The sequence below is a fragment of the Phyllobates terribilis genome, unplaced genomic scaffold, assembly GCF_046119375.1.
Source record: "Phyllobates terribilis strain yellow unplaced genomic scaffold, ASM4611937v1 Scaffold_11__3_contigs__length_659146591, whole genome shotgun sequence".
NCBI lineage: Eukaryota > Metazoa > Chordata > Amphibia > Anura > Dendrobatidae > Phyllobates > Phyllobates terribilis.
The window spans coordinates 382,836,067-382,858,203 of record NW_027362771.1 but is presented as its reverse complement, the minus strand read 5'-3'; the positions used below and the strand labels follow the sequence as shown (position 1 = coordinate 382,858,203).

Genomic DNA, 22,137 nt, shown 5'->3' with positions numbered 1-22,137 from the left:
TATAGCCCGGGAGCTCCGTGCTGCCCGTACTGTAGCCCGGGATCTATATGGGGCTTTGTACCATATCTAGGGATCTATGTGGGGCTTTGTACCGTATCTAGGGATCTATGTGGGGCTTTGTACCGTATCTAGGGAGCTATGTGGGGCTTTGTACCGTATCTAGGGAGTTATGTGGGGCTTTGTACCGTATCTAGGGAGCTATGTGGGGCTTTGTACTGTATCTAGGGAGCTATGTTGGGCTTTGTACCATATCTAGGGAGCTATGTGGGTCTTTGTCCCATATCTAGGGAGCTATGTCGGGCTTTGTACCGTATCTAGGGAGCTATGTGGGGCTTTGTACCGTATCTAGGGAGCTATGTGGGGCTTTGTACCGTATCTAGGGAGCTATGTGGGGCTTTGTATCGTATCTAGGGAGCTATGTGGGGCTTTGTACCGTATCTAGGGAGCTATGTGGGGCTTCGTACCGTATCTAGGGAGCTATGTGGAGCTTCGTACCGTATCTAGGGAGCTATGTGGGGCTTCGTACCGTATCTAGGGAGCTATGTGGATCTTCGTACCGTATCTAGGGAGATATGTGGGGCTTCGTACTGTATCTAGAGAGCTATGTGGGGCTTCGTACTGTATCTAGGGAGCTATGTGGGGACTCGTACCGTATCTAGGGAGCTATGTGGGGCTTCGTACCGTATCTAGGGAGCTATGTAGGGACTCGTACCTTATCTAGGGAGCTATGTGGGGACTCGTACCGTATCTAGGGAGCTATGTGGGGTTTATACTGTATATAGGGGGATTATGTGGGGGCTTATATTGTACCTAGGGGGCTCATACTGTATATATTGGGATGTCAGCATATTGAATTGTGGTCAAAATTAAGGCATACAATTAATTTATAATTTATATGTTAATATTAATATTGTGCAGAATTAATTTCAGCCTATTAGTGCGGCCTCCACAACAGTCACGGTCTCTCATGTGGCCCCTTGGGAAAATTGATCTCCCACTCCTGCTCAATTTTGTTTAGTGCTATGTTATGCACACAAGGGAAAAATTTGCGCGGCACGCATAGCGCGCCGCTTTCTATCTTTTTCCGTCTGCAGATATGCACCAAAGCACTTGTGTGTTGCTCACATGACCTATCACATGATTTATCAAAGGAGATCATGTGACATGTCATGTGATACATCAGGTACCGGGGGGGGGGGGGGGGGGGGGCGCGCCTTCTAAACTGCCTGGGGCCCTGGCTACTCTTAATCCACCCCTGCATGTGTATATTATGGCCCTATAGATTTTAGTGGGTCAGGTATCAAGACTCCGTACAACTTGGAGGATTCACCATGTGTACAAGGTATATATTTAACTAAATGTTCAATTAAAACTCTCCAATATACAATATCAAGAGAAACACTGCTTTCCACACGTAAATAAAAGTAAAGATATAATAGCTATAATAACATCTTCCAGTCTATGTTCAAATTATACCTTTCAATCAGAACATTTTCTTTATATGACATCATATTTTCTAAATGTAAATTAAAAAAATTATATGGAATGATTTTAACATGAGCTGTGCTTTTTTTTTTAATTTACGTACTTTAATCCAGCCAATGGCAGTACAGGAAATCCATTTTTCTGGCAATATATGAATCAGACCATTCAGTGGAGTTCATGCAAGCAGTGCACACATTCCCACGTGGGTTAATAGTTAAATAAGAACCCAAAATCTGCAGAAGAGGATGTCTGAAGCTGACACCACCAAGGGCGACAGGAGGAGCAAGTACAGCACTTTAGACATGAATGATAACAGGAGCTGTTTAGAAAAAATTGCTCTGAGCAACAGCCTAGCAAAGGAAACCCTTTCTGAATTTTTCGGAACATGTCTGTTAGTAGTAAGTGTCAGCTGTTTTCCTGTTTCTTTATGTATAACTCTGCTGATGTGTGCATGTCTCTGAGTTTAAGCCTTTTTGCCTTTTTGTCTGTTTGTTATATATAAAATAGTGTAATACTAGTACTCCGGCCGAACTTTGTAACTTAGCATATGTATGTATAACTGTTATTACAACAGTAACTTTTTTTAGTCCTCCTGTTTGTGAAATCTTTTTACATTTCTTCTATTTTTAAACTGTTCTTTTGTATAGACAACTGGCAATATGCTTTCTTCCCTTTAAATAAACTATACAGTGGTAATACTGCATAAATAATAATTAACCACTCTAGATAATCATGTAATGTCATCTTATGTAATACAATTAATTAGTTGGATGATAGTAATGCATAGGGTCACCTTTGTTAAATTGTTAAATCTGTGCAATATATATACATATATATATCTATATATGTGTGTGTGTATGTATATGTATGTATGTACTGTATGAGTATATATATATATATATATATATATATATATATATATATATACAGTATATATATGTATAATGACACTTTTGCAGTACTGTGGAAAAGCTTTAGACGGGTATAGAAAAAATGCTGCAAAGTTCGAATACTTTACAAAATAACTGTGTTAATAGTTTATTTTTAATAATTAGCAAAATGCAAACTAAGTGAACAAAAGAAAAACCTAAATCAAATCAAATCAATATTTGTTGTGACTGCCCTTTTGTCATTAAAACAGCATTAAAGCATCAATTCTTCTAGGTACACATGCATACAGTGTTTGAAAAAATTCTGCAGAGAGGTTTTTCCAAACATCATTGAGAACTAACCACAGATCTGTAGATGTACACATGCTCAATTCTACTGTCTCTTGATGTAATTCCAGACAGACTAGATGATGTTGAGATCAGGACTCTGTGAGGACCATATCATCACTTCTAGGACTCCTTGATCTTTTTTATGTTAAAGATAGTTCTTAATGACATAGGCTGTATGTTTGAGGTAGTTGTCCTGCTGCAGAACTACTTTGGAGCAAATCAGAACCTTCTTGATGGTATTGCATGATGGATAAGTATCTGCCTGTATTTCTCAGCATTGAGAACACAGTTAATCTTAACCAAGTTCCCAACTTCAGTGGCAGAAATGCATCCTCATTTTGGCAAGGAACTCTCCCCATGCTTCACTGTTGTCTGCAGATACTCATTATTGTACCACTCTCCAAGCATTTGGCGGACAAACTGCCTTCTGTCACAGCCAAATATTTCATTCTCATCAGCTTCTGCTGCCATGAAGCAATTAATGTGCCCTCCCCCTTCTTATAGATGCGTGGTAGCTCATATGGATGATTTGCTGTGCCTATGTAACTTTTTCATTCTGCTGATCAGCCAGACGCCCATTGAACCCAGATAGTTAAAACAGTGTTGGCCTATGCATATAGAGGCCTCTTTATTCTGCTGATCAGCTGCCTTCCCGCCCAGTGCAATCATTGATGACCTATTTTACAGACAGATAAAAAAATAAAGTCCAGAAAAACCCTTCAAATATGTACTCAAAATTTGTACAACCATTAATAAAATTAGTCAGTAAACAGCTGACTGTACAGTACAGCACAGATGATTGTATTTTATTGCTTAAAAAAGCAATGATATTGTCAAAGATATAAGGACATTTTCATTTGTGGCATGTATGTAATAGATTTTAACCCCTTTTCGACGTGGTGCATAATAGTACGCACCACGCCAGCACCCTCGGTTCAGCGCAGGCTCTGGCTCTGAACCTGCACTGAACCGGGGCACATGTCAGCTGATTTATACAGCTGACATGTGCCCGCAACAGCCGCGGGTGGAATAGCGATCCACCCGCGGCTGTTAACTAGTTAAATCCGCTGTCAATCTCTGACAGCAGCATTTAACTCGCGCTTCCAGGAAGCACGTTGTTAGCTCCGCCCATCGGTGACCCCGTCACATGATTGCGGGTCACTGATGGGTTGGCATGACAACCCGGGGTCTGTAGCAGACTCCAGTGGTTGTCATGTCCAGATTGCTATGAGCGCCGCCCAGTGGACGGCGCTCATAGCAAGTGAGCAAATCTGCTACATATAGGCAATCTGCTCATCGCCTGTATGTAGCAGAGGCGATCAAGTAATTGCTGCTTCTAGTCTCACATGGAAACTATTGAAGAAAGCAAAAAGTTTAAAATAAAATGTTTTTAAAAATATTAAAATTTTTTAAAAAATATAAAAGTTTAAGTCACCTCCATTTCACTCCATTCAAAATGAAACAAAAAAAATCCCACATACATATATTTGGTATCGCCGCATTCAGAATCGCCCAATATATCAATATAAAAAAAAGAATTAATACAATCGGTAAACGTTGTAACGAGAAAAAAATTCTAGACACCAGAATTATTATTTTTTGGTGGCCGCAACATTGCAATAAAAAGCAATAACGGGCGATCAAAACATCAGATCTACCCCAAAATGGTATAAATAAAAACATCAGCTCGGCGCACAAAAAATAAGCCCTCCCTCGGCCCCAGATCACGAAAAATGGAGACACTATGGGTCCCGGAAAATGTTACCTTTTTTTGTGGAATCGCACTTTTTTGCAAGTTCACCGCACTTGGAATTTTTTTCTCATTTTCCAGTACACAATATGTAAAACCAGTGATGTCATTCAAAGCACAACTCGTCCTGCAAACAATAAGCCCTCACATGTCCATATTGACCGAAAAATAAAAAGGTTATCGCTCTGGGAAGAAGGGGAGCAAAAAACGAAAGCGCAAAAACGGAAAATGCTTCGGTCATGAAGGGGTTAAATGTAAATTCTGCACTAAAATTTTCCAACAAAATATTTTTATGCATATCAACGGGGCATAGAAAACCTTGTACACATGCAATGAAACTATTAGGCGCGCATGTCACCTACACTTTTGTTAAATGCAAAATTAGAGGTTATTCCATTTTAAAATCCATTTTTAGAAGCTTTTATTGCACATTTTCAAGTGTTTTGCAGTGTGTAAAATCTTCCTAGCAGATGTTTGTTTATATATAGGGCAAAATTTGGGAATGAGCTGCCCTTCAGTGATGAAAATTAGGCATATAAATAGTTAGAAATTCCTTCTGAGTAATGACAGTATTAATATGAACTATATCGTTGCTATATATTGAAAAAAATAGAACTTTTAAAAGTGTCCCCTGTCCCAATATATCTATATCCAAGGGGACGTTACCTTAATGATTAACAAGTATGGATTTCTGTTCTGTCCTCACAGGACCATTATTTACTTTGAATCCTTGTGATCAACACTATGTATTTGTTGACTTGAACACTGCATATTTCTGCAGCTGACTTTTTTTCAATCATGTGAAAATTCTGTTTTGCAACTTCCTTTTTTAACAGTTTTATTTCTGCCAGATCAGCATTTACATAAACATAACACAGCTCACAGAGTTCGATGCAGCAATCTGCATATCACAGTAACCTATATAGATATAAACCTCATAATACATCTTTAATATTGGTTTCATAAAGAATTATGTGATTGAAAATATTCCAGATAAAAATATATAAATATATAGGGACTTCTGCAATGCTGAAACAAAAGAAAACCTTCTGCAGAAACATGTTGAAATGTGCCCTAAATACCCATCATCATGAATAAAATTAAACAAGTTGAGACAAATAAGTTAATTTACTCTTTTACTTCTCAGATGTGTGCAGAATGAAGCAGGCCAATAACTTTAATCCATAAAACATAGGTCCTATCCCTGAACTTTTGGCAGCTTTGTCCTAGGCTTGTTTACAGGTTCATAGCCACAGTTCACCCACCTTTGAATTAGGGTGCACTGAACTGAGTGCAATGCCAACAGGAACTTGTGTCCCAGTGCCTTGCAAGGTTTCCACCAATTGTTTATAAGTATTGCTTGAACTTGTCAAAGAGTTTCAAGGAATCATGATTGTATTTCTGGCTATTTTCTTCTGAAGATGTTTATTTACCAAAATTTCAGGATGATAAATACTGTATTTCCTTCCAGATAGTAGAGTGGTTCTATTCACTGAATTGTGTGAGTACAAGTAGAGTAATTTATCATATTAGGGGTATTTTGATGTTATAAACTGTTGATGTATCAATGGGACATGCGATCAGTTTATGGACACTGGGGTTCCAAACTCTGCCACTTCTGCTAATCCTGACAATGAAGGGGCATAACTAAGGCCACGGACCCACTATCAGTATTTGGTCAGTATTCGGTCAGTATTTTTTCTCAGGAGTGGGAGCCAAAACCAGGTGAAGAACAATCAGAGAAATGGTATAATAGAAATGACTCACCCCCTGGGCCGTGGGGCACCCGGAACTGAGCTTCAGTGCGATGATGGGGGTAGTAGTGGCAACCCGATCCCGTGGCTCAGGGTGGTCAGACCAAATGCTGTGGCAGTCTATTTGTAGGGTTTTGAATGTCCGACTACGCCACCCATGGATTGCGGACAGGGATGACCGCTGCTGCAAGGCAGACCGCTGAGGCTGATGTTGGTATGCAGCACAGGGATAGGATAACTCCCCACAGGAAGAGTGTAACCTCAGGGCAGTGTAATAGGATGCTGGGGGTGATGGTGCAAGCCGCAATAATAAGGGTTCAGAGTCTGCTTCAAACAGTCCAGGGTCTTTATTGTAGTTAGTACTAATGACCCAACAGGAGTACAGGGTAGGAATGGGCCTGGGTGTCTGAGAGCATTCGGGCGAGCCCCACTGGTCGGGGTGAGTGGGTAGGCCTACCGTTTTCTCTCTGCCCTTGCTGACTATCCTCCTTTTCGTGGTGTGATAGCCCACGTCCCTGAGCTGGCCGTGTACTACGCCTGTATGGCTTGCGACTTGGGCCTTAGGTACCTGTTGCTTCTCCGTGCTGTACCGGTCCCTCTGTGTGGCGGAGCCTCCAGGCTTCTTAGGCCAAGGAACCTGAAATCCCTTGCGGGTTGGTTCTCTGCTGCCGGGCTTGCAACCCTGACAGCCTCGGACTCCAGTGTCCGGTTGTGTAGTTCTCTCTCAGCCAGGACCGGCTCTCGTCGCCTCTGTCCCTGGCTTGCTGTTCCTCCTCTGCCTCCCGGACTCCTCAGCTGCTGCTGACCTGTCCCTTTCCTATGGGAACCCTTCTGGATGCTTCAGAAGTGGGTCCTGGTCTCGCTAACCCTGCCCTCAGTTCCAGCTTTTATAGGGGCAGCCTGCTCCCCCTACTGGCCTGGGACAGGAGGTGCTGCATGTTAATGGTCCCTGACCAGGGGACCTCCCTCCTGCTCTCAGACACAGCCTTTAATATTTGTGGCATCCAGGCCTGGGGTGACACATTCCCCCCTAGTAAATTTTAGTTCTCCGGGACTAAACAAGGAACACAAATACAGGGTATAAATGCACGACCATAAACACAACGGGGAAAGAAATAACAAACAACACCACATATTGAGTTCTTTAGGTCACAGTGTGGTCTGTGACCGGGTGTCCATATCACCAACAAAAGGAGAGGGTCACAGTATGATCCGTGACCGGGTGTCCATTTCACCCATAAGGCAAAGTTTTTGAGCGATGTGGGGACCTGTCCCTATAAACCCCAAGTTGCTGGCCTTGGGCGTGGCGGCAAGGCTGAGCTACCTACTTTGGACCACAAAAGGGCCACGCCGGACAGGTTTTTCTTCCGTGGTCGTCTTCAAAAGAGGGCACCAGGTGCAACTATCTACATGGTAGTTCCGGTTATTCACTGTTCATAACCTGTCAGTCCATTTGTCACTATGAAAAACTGGAGAAACATTATTAGTAACCAGGGTACAAACATAACACATTAAATATATACATTATACATATAGATCTTCCAGCGAGATGGTATTTGACCCCTAGTGCTCCGGGTTGACCTCCGTAGCCCACTGTCTGGTGGTGGTCTAACCTGGCTTTCCCCACTAGCATTTAGGGTACAGCTACTAGCTGGGTTTACAGGCAGGTCAGGCAGCTGTCTGTGAGTTCTTTGGCTTACCGCAGGCATAGCAGGCTCACTGTCAGCAGAGGGTTGACTCTCCTGGGCTGCTGGCATGGGTTCTTCTGCCTCTGGGGCTGCTTGTTCTTTTTGTTCTTTTGTAGGCTCCTGCTGGGTAGGCTGAAGGAAGTGTAGGACGGGAACCACTATCGCGTCATTTATCCGAGTCCAGGTCCGGGGGAACTCTCCGAGAACTGTGCTGATCATTTCTTCCTTGTCCTCTGCGGGTTCAAGGTCATCTTGATCTTCACTTGGAATCTGTAGTTGCTCGGGGCACCATTTTAGGTGGTCTCTGGAGACGGTGCTAGTGGTTTCTCCTCCTTTCTTGGTAATCACACATACCTTCGGGTTGTTGTGGTCGGACTGCAGTACTGTGTATGGGTCCCTCTCCCACTTGTCGTCCAGCTTGTAAAGCCTTCTCTTCCGCTTCAGTACCTGCTCTCCAGGCTCCAGGGGACCAGCAGGGGCGTGTTGGTTGAAGAGCCTCTCTTGCTTTTCTCTCGCTTGAGCCAGACTCCTCTCCACACTCTCCTGTACCTTCTTGTACTGTAGCCACCGTTCCGTATCCCAGTCCGCATCTGGGGAGGTGTCTTTGGGTGTCAGGACTCCCATCTAAAGGTCTATCGGCAGCTTACCTGGTCTTGCTCGCATCAGGTAAGCCGGGGTGCAATTTGTAGCATTCACCGGGATATGGTTGTACAAGTCAATCAGGTCTGGCAGCTTCTCCGGCCACAGGCTGCATTCTTCCAGGCGCAAGGTCTTGAGGAGATTGATGACGATATTGTTCATTTTCTCACACAGCCCGTTGGTTTGCGGGTGGTAAGTCGTTGTCCGAATCTTCCTACAGCTGTAGAGGTTGCAGAACTCCTGGAATACTTCAGCTGGACCTTGATCTGTCAAGACCTGTTCCGGATAGCCGTGTGGACGGCAGAAGTGTTGTAGGAAGGCTCTGGCCGCTGTTTGGACTGTCAAGTCTTTAACAGGAACCACCACCAGGAACCGGGAATAGTGGTCCACTATTGTCAGGGCATAGACGTAGCCCGACCGGCTTGGAGCCAGTTTCACGTGGTCTAGAGCTACCAGCTCAAGAGGCTGCTTGGTGACGATGGGCCTCAAGGGTGTCTTCTGGCTGGTACGGTCCTTCCTTCTGAGGTGGCATGGGCCGCAGTCCCTGCTCCACTTCTCTATGGCCCCTCTCATACCGATCCAGTAGAACCGCTTTCTCAGTAGGAACTCCAGTTTCTTCCACCCGAAGTGTCCCGCTCTGTCATAGTAGGCCTCCAGGACCATTGCTGCATCCCATCTCGGGACCACTACTTGCCAGGTCAGCTCGTGTGTCAGGTGGTTGACAAGCCTTCTGCACAGCTTACCTTCGTAGAGGAATAGCCTGCTTTTCTCCTTCCATAACTGCTTGGCTTCCTCTGGAGCGTCCGGGCCAGGGCTAGCGTCTGCCTGGGTTAACAGGTCTTTCACCAGGCGAACGGCAGGGTCACTATCTTGCATTTCAGCCCAGCCGTGGTGGGGTAAGGGGTTGAACATGACGGTGGTTAGGTCTTTGTCTCTTACCCGGTGAGAATACTGAGTGGCCCCATACCGGTGGAACGCAGGGAGCTCTACTTCCTCCATCTCTTCCGAGTCTTCTTTTCCTTCAGGTAGGTGAGGAATTCTTGATAGGGCATCTGCGTTGGCGTTGGCCCTGCCTGCCTGGTATTTGATGGTGAAGTCATAATTGGATAGCCGGGCCATCCAGCGCTGTTCTAGGGCACCTAGTCTTGCATTGTCCAGGTGTGTCAGCGGGTTGTTGTCCGTGTACACAGTGAACTTTGCGGAGGCCAGGTAATGCTTAAACCATTCTGTGATGGCCCACACCACTGCTAAGAATTCTAGCTTGAAGGAGATGTAATTCTCCGGTTTCTTTCAGTGGGCCTCAGCTTCCGGCTGGCATACGTGATCACCCTTTCTCTGCCCTGTTGGTTTTGTGACAGTACGGCTCCTGGCCCCACATTACTGGCGTCTGTGTGGAGGATAAAAGGCTGGCCATAATCGGGGTAGGCCAGGATTTCATCCCCCGTGAGGGCCATCTTCAACTGACGGAAGGACTCCTCTTCCGGCTTGTCCCACTTGAAGGGTGGCTTTTGACTTCTGGATTTGGATTGACCTATCAGGAGGTCCTGCATTGGAGCTGCCATCTTAGTGAACCCGGGGATGAACCTTCGGTAGTAGCCTACCAACCCGAGGAACTGCCTCACTTCTTTGATGTTTAAGGGGCTTGGGGAGCTCTTGATTACTGTGACCTTGTCGGGGTCAGGGGCTACTCCGTCTGCACTCACCATGTGTCCTAGGTACTGGACCTTCGGTTTCAACAGGTCACACTTTGATGGTTTCACCTTCAGGCCATAGCCTGCTAGGGCTTCGAACACCTCTGCCAGGTGTTTTAGATGGTCCTCGTAGGTCTTCGAATAGACGATCACGTCATCCAGGTAAAGTAGGACCGTCTTGAAGTTTCGGTGCCCTAGACAGCATTCCATCAGCCTCTGGAAGGTCCCTGGTGCGTTGCAGAGCCCGAAGGGCATACAGTTGAATTCGCTCAATCCCATCGGGGTGGTGAAGGCGGTCTTCTCCTTGTCAGCCTCTGCCACAGGAACCTGCCATTACCCGCTAGTAAGGTCCAAAGTAGAGAAGAAGTTAGCTGATTTTAGGGCTGCTAAAGACTCCTCTATCCTAGGTAACGGGTACGCGTCTTTATGGGTGATATGATTGATTTGTCTATAGTCCACGCACATTCTCATGGTACCGTCTTTCTTTTTTACCAGTACCAAGGGGGCTGCCCAGGGGCTACAGCTATCTCTAATGACCCCAGCTTCTTTCATTTCTCTCAGCATGCCCTTTGCGTTCTGATAATGTGCAGGGGGTACAGGTCTGTGTCTCTCTTTTATTGGTGGGTGGCTCCCCGTGGGGATGTGGTGTTCTACTCCCTTTACTCGGCCGAAGTCTAGCTGGTGCTTACTAAAAATTCTCTCGTACTCCTGAACCACCCGGTAGACTCCTTGTTTTTGGTGCGAGGGAGTGGAGTCAGCACCCCCATGGAGTTTCTGGCACCAGTCCTCCTTGTGTTTCTGGGAGCCATTACCCTCCACCAGGGAAGATGGAGGCAAGGGTTCCACGACCCTGATGGCATTGTGTTCGACGGCAAACAATTTGGCTAGTGTAGCGTACCGGGGCAAGTGTACTTCCCTTTCCCCGATGTTTAAGATCCGGACGGGCACCCTCCCATGGCGGACATCAACCACCCCCCTGACTGTCAAAATGGTGGGCCTGCTGTCTGAGTACACGGGTTCTACCATGGCTTGGTAGTCTCTCCCTCTTAACCCGATTGAAGTCCGACACCAGATCATCATTTCACTTTTGGGAGGCATGGCAATGGGGAACGGGTCGCTCATCCTCACCCTACCGATCTCACCACCAGACAGTTCTACCTGTTGCCGTCTCATCAGGGCTCTTATCTCTTTCTGGAGGACCCTCTGTTGGCTGGAGCTCGCATTCATTGCCACCTGCTGCAAAATCACAATTACTTCTGAAAGACAGTTTTCAATCACATTAGTACCCAAGGTTATTTTAGGGTGACTTTCACGACGGTCAATGTCCACAATGATCACTCCCTGTGCCGGCAGTTCCACCTTACCAATCTTGATGGTCATCTCTCTGAACCCCACCTGCGGCACGGGTTGGCCATTGCTGGCGATGATGCTTAAGTCATCGTCTGGATAGCGGGTTATGTCGGCGTCACTCCAGTACCGCTTGAAAAGTACGTAGGGGATGGTAGTCACTTGAGACCCGGTGTCCAGCAGTGCACTCATGGGGATACCGTCCAGCACTACAGGTAAGACCGGGTGTCCCCCCACGTACTTATCACGCCAATTAGACGGGCCTGATGACCTTATGCCTGGGGGTTGGCCCTCTGCCCCAGGTCGGACCCATTTAAAGTACAGTACCTTGCTATGTGTCCTGGCTGACTGCAACGGCGGCAAATCGGCTGTCCATCCTCAGTGTAACAGTCGGCGGGCCTCCCTCTGAATGACGGGATCTTCCTCTGTCGATGCCATGGGACATCCTCCGGACTGGAAGCCAGCTTGATTGGTCTTGACGGTTCCACCTGCAACGACTGTACGGTCTTGGTCAGTGCAGCCACACTCTTTGTTAGCTCCTGGACCTGATGGTGCAAGTTTGCAGGCTGGGATAGATTTAGGGCCTGTGCATCAGCCCCCACAAGGTCTGCGGGGTAGGGCGCCGCCTCCTGGTGGTAAGTGATGGCAGGGCGCCGGGAAGCTACAGCGCCACCTGGTGCGGGTTCTCGAAGCACCCGGATGGCCCTATCCTTGAACTGCGCAAGAGTCAGATCGGGGTTCTGTAGGGCCATAAGGCGCAGCTGGGTTCTATGGGCGCTGGTCAGCAGACCTTCTATGAACTGGTCAGTCAACAGTTTATCAGTGTCCTGCACGCTGCCAGGGTCAGCTTGCTTTATTGCTCACAGAGCTTCTTGCAGGTTCAAGGCATAGTCTCTGATACTATCTTGGGCTCGCTGCTTACAGCCATAGAACCGCATTTTGATTTCAGCTGAGGTGCGGGTGTCAAAGGTACCCCGCAGCCGGGTCAGAATGTCCTTTACAGTCCATTTCTCCTCATCTGACCATGATTTCACTTCCCGCTGGGCTGCACCGGTTAGCTGCCCCGTCAGAATGCTCACTTTCTGTTCTTCTGTCAGGGGATAAACTTTAAATAAACTGTGCAGTCTTTCTTTAAAGTCAGCTAAGGTATGGGATTCCCCTGAGTATTGGGGCAGCCAGGCCGCTCCGGGGATGTAGGGCATGGAGAACGGCTTCACCGCTGCTGCAGCCACGCTGGTGGTAGATGGTCCCTCCGCGTCCGTCATCTTCCTCCCCCCTAGTTAACCGTGGCCTACCTTCCGACGATCCTCTTCTGTAGGCCGCTTCTCTGCTGGTGCTGCTCCGGGCGAGGACCTTGCGTCTCGTCCTGGTGACGTCAGCGTCGCTCTCTCTCCTTCCAGGAAATTGCGCAGTGTCAGTGCGTAGGGCGGGGCTTCAGATCTCGCGCGGTTTGGACGTCCACGCACCTCTTCTTCCCGCGCGGCTTCCCGAAGATGGCGCCCGATGGCGGGAAAACGGCTGAGGATGGCGGGAGACGGCTGAAGATGGCGGGAAACTGCTCCGGATGGCGGGAAACCTCTTTTTAAGGTACGTACAAAGTCTTTTTCAGGCACGCAATACCCGTTTGTGGCGGGTTGGTCACAATCCTGCCGACTACGCCAAAGCTGACTCGCCCCCTGGGCCGTGGGGCACCCGGAACCGGGCTTCAGTGCAATGATGGGGGTAGTAGTGGCAACCCGATCCCGTGGCTCAGGGTGGTCAGACCAAATGCTGTGGCAGTCTATTTGTAGGGTTTTGAATGTCCGAGTACGCCACCCTTGGATTGCGGTCAGGGATGACCGCCGCTGCAAGGCAGAACGCTGAGGCTGATGTTGGTATGATGTTGGTATGCAGCACATGGATATGATAACTCCCCATGGGAAGAGTGTAACCTCAGGGCAGTGTAATAGGATGCTGGGGGTGATGGTGCAAGCCGCAATAATAAGGGTTCAGAGTCTGCTTCAAACAGTCCAGGGTCTTTATTGTAGTTAGTACTAATGACCCAACAGGAGTACAGGGTAGGAATGGGCCTGGGTGTCTGAGAGCATTCGGGCGAGCCCCACTGGTCGGGGTGAGTGGGTAGGCCTACCGTTCTTTCTCTGCCCTTGCTGACTATCCCCCTTTTCGTCCCTGAGCTGGCCGTGTACTACGCCTGTATGGCTTGCGACTCGGGCCTTAGGTACCTGTTGCTTCTCCGTGCTGTACCGGTCCCTCTGTGTGGCGGAGCCTCCAGGCTTCTTAGGCCAAGGAACCTGAAATCCCTTGCGGGTTGGTTCTCTGCTGCCGGGCTTGCAACCCTGACAGCCTCGGACTCCAGTGTCCGGTTGTGTAGTTCTCTCTCAGCCAGGATCGGCTCTCGTCGCCTCTGTCCCTGGCTTGCTTTTCCTCCTCTGCCTCCCGGACTCCTCAGCTGCTGCTGACCTGTCCCTTTCCTCTGGGAACCCTTCTGGATGTTTCAGAAGTGGGTCCTGGTCTCTCTAACCCTGCCCTCAGTTCCAGCTTTTATAGGGGCAGCCTGCTCCCCCTACTGGCCTGGGACAGGAGGTGCTGCATGCTAATAGTCCCTGACCAGGGGACCTCCCTCCTGCTCTTAGACACAGCCTTTAATATTTGTGGCATCCAGGCCTGGGGTGACACAGAAACAGGGTGCATCAATTCTGCTTTTACCACCCACTCCTGGTTTTGACTCCCACTCCTGAGAAAAAATACTGACCAAATACTGATAGTGGGGCCGTGGCCTAATAGATAGCTGTCAGTCAAAAAATTTTTCCATCTCCCAGTGGTGTACCAATTGCGACAGACCACGCAGTCGTGATGGGGTTCCTGAGATGGGAAGACTGGTGCCAGCGCCAGCATTGTACTTTCAACTTTTATTGGCATACAATTGAAAGCAATGATGGTACAAGGAGCAATGAGCTCGCACCTCCATCATTTTCCCTCTGCATCTAAGCTCTGACGTATCAGTGCAGTGGGCATGATAACATCACTATATCACACCCGCTGGGCAGAGCAGTGCACGGCTTAAGAACACTCACCGTTGAACCCGAGCAGTGAGGGAACGAGGAAAGGTGAATATTTTTTAATCAATTGAGTAATACATTGTGAGGCCCATTATACTATGGGAAGGCTATGTGGGCCCCATTATACTATGGGGTTAATTATACTATTTGGAGGGTTATTTGGTGGCCATTATAATGTTTGGAGGGCTACATGGGGGTCATTTTACTGTTTGCAGGGATATTGTGGGCCATTATACAGTTTGCAGGGTTATATTGGGCCATTTTACTGTTTGCAGGGCTATGTGGGGGCCATTATTCTGTTTGCAGGGCTATATGGGGGCCATTTTTTTATTTACAGGGCTATATGGGGGCCATTATACTGTATGGAGGGCTATGTGGGGGACCGTCATACTGTTTTGGTGGCCATTATACTGTTTGGAGGGCAACATGGGGGTCATGCTACTGTTTGCAAGGCTATGGGGGCCATTATACAGTTTGCAGGGTTATATGAGGCCATTTTACTGTTTTCAGGGCTATGTGGGGGCCATTATTCTGTTTTCAGGGCTATATGGGGGCCATTTTTTATTTGCAGGGCTATATGGGGGTCATTATACTGTTTGGAGGGCTAGTGGGGGCCAATTGTCATGGGTGTGCAGGTGGCAGCAGAAGATCTCTTTGATTGACATTGCAGAGACCCTCTTAAATCTTTCTTACTTTAGGACCCAGCGGCTAACTCCCTCCTGCTCTGATTGACACCCTGGCCTGAGTGTTTAAATACTTTCAGCTTGCTACAGGGAGGCGCTGGTGATATTCCCATGTTACCTTGTGAGGGCTTGGAGCTATTGCAGTCTTCTTGTTTCCTCTCTGGTGCTTGAAGGATGTTTGGTGTAATCTCTCTGAAGTCAGCTAAAACTAAGTTGCTTCCCCCTGTGTTGTCTCCTTTGTTGTCTTTAGTTGTTAGTGGGGACTGACCAGTGCTCACCCCTCACTTCCCTATACAGGGCCAAGCTCTAAGGAGATACAGGGCTTAGGTTTCCTGTTTGGTGATTGGTGAGGAACCAATATAGGGACGGTAGGGAAGACAGGGTGATATTAGATCAGCCTAGTAGGTCTCCACTCCCCTTTTCACTAGTGTCTGAGCTCCCTTCTCCTCATCCCTTCGTGTTGCACTTTGTCTTTCCTACACTGTGCATGACACCAATATACTGTATGCAAGCAATTATACAATGTGGAGGTTTGTGTGGGGTCCATCATATTGTGTAGAGCGTTGTGTGGGGGGCCATTATACTGTTTGGAGGGATAGTTGGGTCTATTATACAGTGTTGAGGTTTGTGTTGGGGCCATCATACTGTGTGGAGTTTTATGTTGTGGCCATCATACTATGTGGAGGGTTGTGTAGGGCCATCATAGAAGTTGGAGGATCGTGTTGGGGTCATCATACTGTGTGGAGGGTTGTGCTGGGGCCATCATACTGTGTGGAGGGATGTGGGGGCCATTATGCAGTATGGAGAACCATTATACTGTACGGAGAGCTGTGTGATGGACATCATATTATTTGGAGGGCTGTGATGGGGTCACAGTTAGGACATCATACTGTGTTGGAGTCATCATTCTTTGGCAAGAGGGAGGGGGGGTACATTAGGGTCATCATACTGTGTATATAGAGGGTACTGTGGAGGAATTCACTGTGGGGGCATCATACTGTGCTTTGGGGACACTTTTGTTGGCATCGTACTTTATGGAGGCAATGAAAGGGGAATCTAGGGGCTTCAATAGAAGGAACATTTCTTTGGAAGGTCTGCAAAGTTGTAAAATATAAATATGCGACCCTTCTGTGACCCTCCTACAGAATATTATTTTTTTTTTGGGGGGGGGGGGGATGTGCCCAATTGGAACTTCTGCTATAAGGCCCCATGATTTCTATGTATGCCCATGCATCTCCCACATACATAGGAACGTTAGGATTGGGTGATTGTTTAAAGTGTATGGCATTTTGACTGTGTAGCCAAGTGATTAGAGGTACCTTATATCCTTAAATAGGTAAAAAAAAACAATTAAGAGGATGCAGCATTAAATCATTCTAAGGATTGGGGTTCAAGAGTTTGGAACCTCATCAATAATAAAGTGTTGGTGTATCCCAGTGATATGCTGCCACTTTAAAAGATGGCAATAATATTTTAATATAGAGAATCCGTCACCAGTTTCTTGGTGCTAGTTTTCATTGTTTCAATGGACAGATTTTTGCTGAATGATGTTTGATCACATAGTGATGATATATTTTCCCTGACTGCACACCACTTCTTATCTATAAAAACTATTCTAATCTGATATTTTTCAGGTTTTCATTGTACACTGGAGTCCTTTATAATCAGAATATGTATAATTCTTACTGCTTTTAAACAAGTAACTTTTGTAATAGCTAAATTGGCTGGACAATGTCATTACAGTGGCCATTATACCTGAAGACGAGTAGATCATTGAATATCCTGCTGATGAGACCCACAATGATCAGTTGCTATTGTGGCGCCCTGCTGTGCATTGGTGCCACAGATCCTAGAGGGGTGCATGGATGGATTCCTCCACAAGAGGCCCTCACAGCATACACACACCTCCACCTTCCACCTCAGACCACCAGAGGGAGCCCGATAGGGATATAAAAAGGGAAGGTGGAGCTAGGCAGTTCAGTCTAAGTCTGGAGTCCACAGAGAGTAAAGTCTGTGAGAGAGTTAGTCCAGCTCAGGCTCAGGGAGCTCAGGTTAGTGAGCCCAAGGCGTGCCGACGCCATAAGAGCGGTGAAGAGTAGCGAGGCTTACTGCCAGTGTGAAGCATAGCGAGGGCCCCGAGCGCGGCCGAAGGCAAGTGGACTAAGCGAGCTACATAGGGGGCAGAGGAGCTTAGCCAGCTCACCCCAAGACCATATACCGGACACCGGGTCCGTGTCTGCAAGGATTTCTAGGACCAGCAGAAACAACCAGAACCCCCAGCGAACTACATGTCCCAGGAACACCAGAAGCTGACCATTATCCCAGGGTCAGGAATCACTGAGGCCCAAGAGACCAGGGAGTGTGATCTCCAACAGAAGGCCCTACCACCAGGTCAGCAGGTGCAAGACAGAGACCAAGTTAGGCCTAGCTTCAGGCAGGTCACAAACTTATCAGGAAAGGCAAGAAACAGGAGGCCCCACACCCGCTCACTGGGGAGAGTCCTGAAATGCACCCTTCACCCTACAGTGCCCTGGATCGTGCCTGAAACACCACCAGTAAAGGTACTGAAGTGAACTGTTGTGAGTGTGCCTATTCTTCTTCCGACCCGGCTGGGTCCCCTCTGTCCTGCATCCCTTCTCCTACGCTGCCCTGAGGCCCCGCTCCACCTGTGGGGAGCCGCACCAACTAAGCTGCCTGACCACCGGCCTCAGAGGACTGTAGCAGCGCTGGTGATCCTCACCAGACACCACGGGTGGCGTCACGAACTTTCCCCTTTCCCATACACCTTTTCCCCCATTATTCCTTGCTTTTAAGAGTGACCCCAAGGTACGGCCCCGGGAGCCGGCCACCGCGGCATCCCCCAAAACCAAACAGCAAGGCCTGGGCACCGAGTCCCCATCCCTTGGGCATGTCATCTCTTCCTGGCATCACGAACAGGATTCCGTGCCCGCTGCAACGACGGAGAGTTGTGCCCGTTGCCACCGGGTACTGTGCGCCTTTAATCAGAACTGTGTATTTAACTGTGGCGAAGATCGCCGCCATTGTTGTGCCGCCGAGCGGGAAGAAGGGCGTAACCGCGGGAAACTGAGAGGCGTACCTGCTGAAGCGACCGAAGCCCCAGACACGCCCCACGCCTCGTCGTCAAACCAGGAAGCGCCAGGTCCTGGAAGGAGCGCCGGTGAACGCTCTGACGCAGGACGCTGGCGACGCAAGGTCCTGAAGGAAGACCATCACCTGCGGAGCTGTGGCCTACCGGAAGAAAAGAAAAGAAGGTAGGCCACGGTTCGCTAGGGGGGCGCCATAATGTCCGAAGAACAGCACAACGCCGGAATACCTGTTAACCGCCCTGACGTTCAACCCGCGCTCGGCGCCGAGCAGGCCGAAGCAGCTGCTCCACCAGCAGGGCTTGTAAACCCTGTCATACCCATGGCCCTACCGTACATCCCTGGAGCGAAGTGGCTCCTCCAGTACTGTGGCAAAGCAGATACACTGTCTGGATTTAAAAGGAAAATATGCGGTATACTGGACATGTACTCTATGACAGGCAAGCAAAGAGCCGCTGTTGTGTTGGGACAATTGACTGGTGCTGCGGAGTGAGAAGTAGAAACCTGGTCTGCTGTAGACCAGGAGTCAGTGTCCGCAATCTTTAAAAAGTTACAGACTGTCTTTGAGAATCGCACTGAGACAGACCTCCGGATGAGGTTCTACAGCTGCTCTCAGCAACCGGAGGACAGTGTTCGGGACTATGCCTGGCTTTTACAAGGGGCCCTGCGAGCTCTGAAACAGGTTAGTCCAACCAGCATCAATGATGAAAATAAAATGCTGAAGGAACAGTTTATCCGGGGACTGAGGTCTCAAGAGGAGAGCAGGACGGTGCGTTGGTGGTCCCTGGATCATCCAGATGCCACCTTTGACACCCTTAAGGACATGGCTATAAAAGGACTGCAGCCTCTGGAAACAACTGCTATCCAATGTTACCAGGGTGGGGCCACCCCAGTGCCTGCAGCGTCCACCTTTTCCCCGGTGGCTGCTGAAGCCAAGGTTCCAGCAACGTCCTCTAGTGAGCTGGACAGCCTGCGCTCTGAAGTGAGTCAGTTGAGCAAAATCCTGACTACTGTACTGAGGGCCATGCAGATGCAGATGGAGCCCGAGGAGGAAGGATGGATCCTGCTAGCCGACAGCCCTGAGGATGTCCCCTGGATGAGAAGGAGGAGGAGGACAACGCCACCCTCTGGGAGGACCAGCGACCAACGCCGCCCGCCGAGGGACCCTGTCTGCCACCACTGCCACAAGACAGGTCACGCCGTCCAGAGCTGTCCTTTAAACGAGAAAACTCTGGGGCCGAGGGCCGACACCCAGGAGTAGACCCCCCAGGCCTATAAAACTGGTACTGCAGGTTCGTGGGAGGAAGACCTTTCCTGTCCATTGTGCTGGACGGCATCGCGACACCCACTCTGCTGGACACAGGATCTCACGTAACCATCATGCCTGATGTCCTCTACAAAAGGTTCTGGTCCATAGACGAACTTCACCCGCCAGATCCCAATCTTTCCGTGTATGACTCAAACGGCCTCCCCCTTAACTTAGTCAGGGTTAAGGATGTGGCAGTAAAGTTGGGAAGAGTGGAACTGAAGGACCAGGGACTAATTGTAGTAGAAACTAATCCTGATGATACAGACTTGTATATGGTACTTGGCATGAATATTGTTAGTAACTGTTTGGGAGAAGTGTTGTTCTTGCTCCAACAGATAGCTGACACTGCCAGACCAGGGCAGAGAAGGGTGCTCCAGAAAGAGATCCGAGCCCTTATGTACCAGCGATAGGTAAAGCTAACAGGTGGTGAAATTGGTAATGTACGGGTGACAGACCCGGTACCCATTGCGATTCCCCTGATGAGTGAAATGCTGATTTGGTGTAGAGCAGCAATAGGTCTCAAAGGACGGAGCTACAAGGTGGTAGTATGGTAGTAGAGCCCCTTAGCTCGGAACATAGGCCTACACTCTTGACTGCCAGAGGGGTAGTGGGTGTACGCAATGGGAGGGTGCCAGTACGCCTCCTAAACTATGGGGAGGACGAGGTTAGATTACCACGCTACACCACTGTTGCCAAACTGTACACAGTAAATAACAACTCCATACACACGGCGGATTCCTTAACTTCACCAGACGAAGTAGAGGATAATGACCCGGCAACCCAGGTGGAGGATTGGTGTCAACAGCTAAATGTTGGGACAGACACCACTCCTGCCCATCAGAAGCAGGGTGTACATTGGGTGGTTCAGGAATATGCACAGGTATTCAGTAAGCACCCACTTGACTTTGGGAGGATTAAGGGGGTACAACACCATATACCCACAGGTGACCATCCACCCATCAAAGAACGTTACAGGCCTATACCACCAGCACACTACAAGAAGGCGAAGGAGATGTTGCACGACATGAAGAAGGCAGGGGTAGTAAGGGATAGTTGTAGTCCCTGGGCAGCTCCCCTAGTTCTAGTCAGGAAAAAGAACGGAAGCATGAGAATGTGTGTAGATTACAGACAAGTAAATCGCATTACACATAAAGATGCATACCCTTTACCACGTATAGAGGAATCCCTGGCTGCCTTAAAGTCTGCAAATTACTTCTCCACCGTTGACCTCACTAGTGGGTACTGGCAAGTAGCTGTTGCTGAGGAGGATCGGGAGAAGACGGCCTTCACCACCCCGATGGGACTCTGCGAGTTCAATAGTATGCCGTTTGGACTCTGCAACGCCCCCGGAACGTTCCAGAGATTGATGGAGTGCTGCCTGGGACTCCGCAACTTCGAGACTGTACTACTATACCTGGACGACGTGATAGTGTACTCCAAAATGTATGAGGACCACTTGAAGCACCTGGCGGAGGTATTTGAGTCGCTGTCCCGGTATGGGATGAAGCTGAAGCCCTCAAAGTGCCACCTGCTCAAGCGAAAGGTACAGTACCTGGGGCACATCGTTAGTCCAGAGGGAGTAGCACCAGACCCGGAGAAGGTCACTGCCATCCAGAAATGGCCAGAGCCGAAGAGCCTCAAGGAGGTACGTCAGTTCCTGGGACTAGTCGGGTATTACCGGAGGTTTGTGAAGGACTATACCAAGAAAGCAGCGCCTTTGCAAGATCTCCTGGTAGGACAGTCCAGGAGAGGCAGAAACCCCTGGTTCCAGTGGGGTAAGGAGCAAGCTGAATCCTTTAAGGTGATGAATGAGATCCTGACCGACGAAGAGATCCTAGCCTACCCTGACTACAGCCAACCATTCCTGCTGTACACTGATGCCAGCAACGAAGGATTAGGAGCTGTACTGAGTCAGATGCAGAATGGCCGAGAGAAGGTGATCGCCTATGCAAGCAGGAAGCTCCGCCCGACAGAGAGGAACCCAGAGAACTATAGCAGCTTCAAGTTGGAGTTCCTGGCCTTGGTCTGGGTCATCACCGAGCGGTTCAAGCACTACCTAGCCTCTAGTAAATTCACTGCCTTCACTGATAACAACCCCTTGACTCATCTAGAAACAGCCAAGTTAGGAGCCATGGAGCAACGATGGATGGCTCGGCTGTCAAACTACCAATTCACTATTAAGTACCGCGCGGGCCGCAAGAACACCAACGCCGATGCCCTGTCCAGGATGCCTCACCAGTCAGACACTGAAGAAAAAGTGGATGACCTGGAGGAGATTGAACTACCTGCCTTTCATCGGAATGGAATGGTCCATGAGCAACGAACCTCCAGGAGGCCTCGCGGTAAGACGTTAAACCCCTTGCCTCACCACAGCTGGAAGGAGACCCAGGATAGCGACCCGGTTGTCA

General features: G+C 48.6%; 1 protein-coding gene across 3 annotated transcripts in view; it reads left to right on the top strand.

Moving 5' to 3' along the window:
• Window positions 1-1,645: 1,645 nt before the first annotated feature.
• AQP9 (aquaporin 9) overlaps window positions 1,646-22,137 on the top strand; it is a 159,908-nt gene continuing 139,416 nt past the window's right edge. The window contains exon 1 of one of the 3 annotated variants that reach the window (XM_073652973.1): window positions 1,646-1,883. In XM_073652973.1, the coding sequence (XP_073509074.1) occupies window positions 1,731-1,883 (153 nt within the window). In that variant the 5' untranslated portion in view covers window positions 1,646-1,730. The remainder of the gene's footprint in view (window positions 1,884-22,137) is intronic. The other 2 variants (XM_073652976.1, XM_073652975.1) reach the window with 2 other exon arrangements.